Source organism: Otolemur garnettii, unplaced genomic scaffold (assembly GCF_000181295.1).
Source record: "Otolemur garnettii isolate 467f Iridium unplaced genomic scaffold, OtoGar3 scaffold00181, whole genome shotgun sequence".
NCBI classification, from domain to species: domain Eukaryota; kingdom Metazoa; phylum Chordata; class Mammalia; order Primates; family Galagidae; genus Otolemur; species Otolemur garnettii.
Window position 1 is genome coordinate 422,761 of NW_003852576.1, and position 3,865 is coordinate 426,625.

General features: G+C 41.8%; 1 protein-coding gene and 1 non-coding gene across 2 annotated transcripts in view; both read left to right on the forward strand.

Moving 5' to 3' along the window:
- Window positions 1-3,865, forward strand: part of WDR19 (WD repeat domain 19) — a 97,258-nt gene that overhangs the window by 76,702 nt on the left and 16,691 nt on the right. The window contains exons 29-30 of the mRNA XM_003800704.3: window positions 763-840; window positions 2,976-3,072. Coding sequence (XP_003800752.1) covers window positions 763-840; window positions 2,976-3,072 — 175 coding nt within the window. The remainder of the gene's footprint in view (window positions 1-762; window positions 841-2,975; window positions 3,073-3,865) is intronic.
- LOC111721762 lies at window positions 964-1,071 on the forward strand. Its single transcript, XR_002770783.1, has one exon. It is a non-coding gene; the product is annotated as a U6 spliceosomal RNA (small nuclear RNA).

Genomic DNA, 3,865 nt, shown 5'->3' on the forward strand with positions numbered 1-3,865 from the left:
CTCTCCTACAGCTCCTCCCACCGTACCGCTCATTTCTCTCTCCTACTGTAGCAAGTACCAGTGCCTTCCTCAAGGATCTGCTACAGATGAGGGCACTCAGTAGGATGTTGTTGGATAAGGCCCAGTTCTTGTACTCAAGATGCTATTCTCAAGGTGTCACCATCATGTATTTATCTTAAAGTTCTTATATTTTCCATGTACATAAAAGAAAATATGGTATTTTGGTACAGTAGCTGAGAAAAGCTATAGTTTCTACAGATGGATTTTTATTGATGGACACTTTATAAATAAATGAAGGAAGACCTCATTTTGTATTGTAGGCACTGTACTATAGATATTTTTACTAGATTTTTTCTTTGCAGGTGGGAGGTCGTGAGACAGTCTCTCACTCTGTTGCTTGGGCTAGAGTGCAGTGGCATCGTAGTTCACTGCAACCTCAAATTCCTGGGCTCAAGCAATCCTGCCTCAGCCTACCAAGTAGCTGGGATTACAGGTGTGCACCACCACGCTGAGCTAATTTTTTAATAAATGTTTGTAGAGATGGGGTCTCACTATGTTGCCCAGGCTAGTCTCAAACTCCTGGCCTCAAACAGTCCTCCCTCAGTCTCCCAAAGTGCTGGGATTACAGGCATGAGCCAGTGCACCTGGCCACTTTTTAAATATTTTTTATTCTGTCTCCTTCAGCAGAAGATTATTTGTCTTTCTCCCCACTCTTCCTAGATTTAAGACAATGAATTTGCTGGGGCTTTTTTCTCCTAACAGGTTGGTCAGGCCAAAGATGAGCTGCTAACCAGTCAGCTGATTGACCACCTCATGGGAGAGAGTGACGGCATGCCCAAGGTACATGGATGTTTGTTGCACTCAGATCTTCATATCTTAGTTGTGACTTTATTCTGCCCTGTTTTCTACATTATCACACTTTTACAACAGACTTATAAAATTGTATCTTAGAAAGTAGCTGTAGTGCCCATTTCGGCAGCACATATACTAAAACTTGGAATGCTACAGAGAAGATTAGCATGGCCCCTGGATAAGGATGACACACAAATTCATGAAGCGTTCCATATTTTTGAACAATAGTTGGCCATGTTAACAAAAAAAATAACTGTAGGTCATCCAGGGGTGAGCCTCGGGGCCACATAAGGCCTGCTGGATCCTTGAATGCAGCCTTTTGACAGAATCCAAATTTTAGAGAACAAATCTTTTTTGCACTTAGAAGGTAACGTGAATATTCACTCTTTCAGGTAGGCGTTGCCACCTGTGAGACAGCTATGCCCCTCTAGATAACAGTCCACCAATAATTTTTCACACGTGTTATAGTTTTGTTTATTCTAGGAATTATGAAGAATGATCATTGGAACTGTGACTTAGCACTGATTCCCAAAACATCAGAGCATTTTTTATATATCTAAAATAATGAAAATTGACACAAATCATCTTAGGCATAAAACTAACATTATAATGTGAAAATTCATCATTAAGAGTATATTGTCAAAAAGCGTGACTCTGTGGCTTCCTCCAGAAGTCAGCCTTCTCTGAGTCCTGGGAGAGACTCTCACCTTTAACTCCTCCAGATTTGTTCCTTCCCTCTTATGTCCAAGGAGCTTGGGTTAGGAAGAACTCGGGTCACTGGTTTGAAGAGAGGGTGACAGAACAATGACAGAATGTCAGAGCTGGAGAGGACTGTAGCAGTCCCTGAGCCCATTTCCTTTATCTGACAGATAAAGCCACTGAAACCCAGGAAGAGTTATTTATCTTGGCAAAGGACACAGACCCTTGAACTGTGCCAATCCACCTCCCATTATCTCCACTTACTGTAATAATCTAGAAGCCATCAAATACGTGAAATTGTATTGTTAGAACAGAAATGGAGAATGGTCAAAGGCCAAGAAAATTTTATAGACCAGAGAAAATTTTTATAGGTATAAAATTTTTTGAAATTTTGCAACGTTGGTACATTACCTAAGAATATGTTGTGTTTCCAAACACCTGAGAGAGACTCTGTGGAGCAGGATCAGGAGCACAGACTCACATCCTATGGTTCAAATCCTGCTTCTGCCACTTCCCCACTGTGTTGATAATAGTGCCTTCCTCCTAAGGTGGGTATGAGGATTTAAATGAGCTGATATTAAGTACTTAGAATACTTCCTGGCTACCATATTAAACTATGAACAAATATTTGATACATAAACTAATTCATTATTCATTGGCTTTTGTTTTTTCCTTTTTTCTTTTTCTTTCTTGAAGAGACAGAGCCTTGCTTTATCACCCAGGCTGGAGTACAGTGGTGCCGTCAGAGCTCACAGGAATTTCACTTCTTGGGCTTAGTCACTCCTCTTGCCTCAGCTTCCCAAATAGCTGAGACTACAGTCACGCAGCACCATCTCTGGCTAATTTTTCTTATTTTTTTTTGTAGAGAATGGGGTGTTGCTCTTTTGCCCAGGCTGCTCTCAAACTCCCGGCCTCAAGGGATCCTTCTGCTTTCACCTTCCAAAGTACTGGGATTACAAGCATGAGGCACTCACTGTACCCTGCCCTGTTGTTGGCTTTTTAAAATCAGTATCAGCCGAGCGCAGTGGCTCATGCCTGTAATCCAAGCACTTGGGAGACTGAGGCAGGTGGATTGCCTGAGCTAACAAGTTCAAGACCAGCCTGAGCCAGAGTGAAAACCTGTCTCTAAAAAAATAGCTGGGCATTATGGTGGGCACCTGTAGTCCCAGCTACTTGGGAGGCTGAGGCAAGAAAATTGCTTAAGCCCAGGAGTTGGAGGTTGCTGTGAGCTATGATACCATGGCACTCTACCAAGGGCAACAAAGTGAGATTCTTGTCTCGAAAAAATATATAAATAAATAATAAAATCAGTATTAACTTTTAGTTACTGGGAGATGAGCATGGTTCTAACTGAAATGCAAAATTCTAGGTATTTCTCTTAGCTAATGAAGAAAATGATGTTTCTCTAATGGTTTGTATCTCAGGATGCCAAATACCTGTTCCGCTTGTACATGGCTCTGAAACAATACCGAGAAGCTGCCCGGACGGCCATTATCATCGCCAGGGAAGAGCAGTCTTCAGGTGGGTCTGTGATATGAATGTATTTCTCCCCAGACAGTAGTACAGGCAGGCCACAACCCCTTTTCTGCCTTAGAAAGAGTAGCCAATTTCTAACACAGGCTTAATTTTAACCTGAAAGACTAAAGGAGAGGGCTATTTCAAGATTTCTGAGAAGTAAGGTGATTCCCCAGCACAGGAGGCTAATGACTGACTCACACTATCCCCGCTCCTCCGCACAACCTGAGTTTCTGTCTCTTGGACAGCGTGGTCTCTGACCTCTGCAGTTCACACCGTTTTCCTTCCATTCTATATATTTGTCCCTAACAATATAAAGAGAATTAGAAGATGGAAGACAATTTTAGACTAGCACATGGAAAAAAAGAAAAGAATATTTTTTTAAAGAAAGATGGAAGATAATTATGTGGTGCTATTATGGACCTTGTTCTTTTTTTTTTTTTTTTTTTAAACAGAGTCTCAAGCTGTCATTCTGAATAGTGTCATGGTGTCACAGCTCACAACAACCTTAAACTCCTGGGCTTAAGCGATTACCTCAGGCTCCCAAGTAGCTTAGACTACAGGTGCCCACCACATTACCCAGCTGTATTTTTTGTTGTTGTTGCTGTAGTTGTCATTGTTTTAGCTGGCCCAGGCCAGGTTCAAACCCATCAGCCTCGATGTATATGACAGGTGCCCCACCCACTGAGCTACTGGTCGCTACCGGGGACCTTGTTCTTCATAATATACAGGAACTGTTACAGTACCTTCAGAATGATCCTGCTCACGTGCACACTCTAAGTATTTTTTTTTTTTTTTT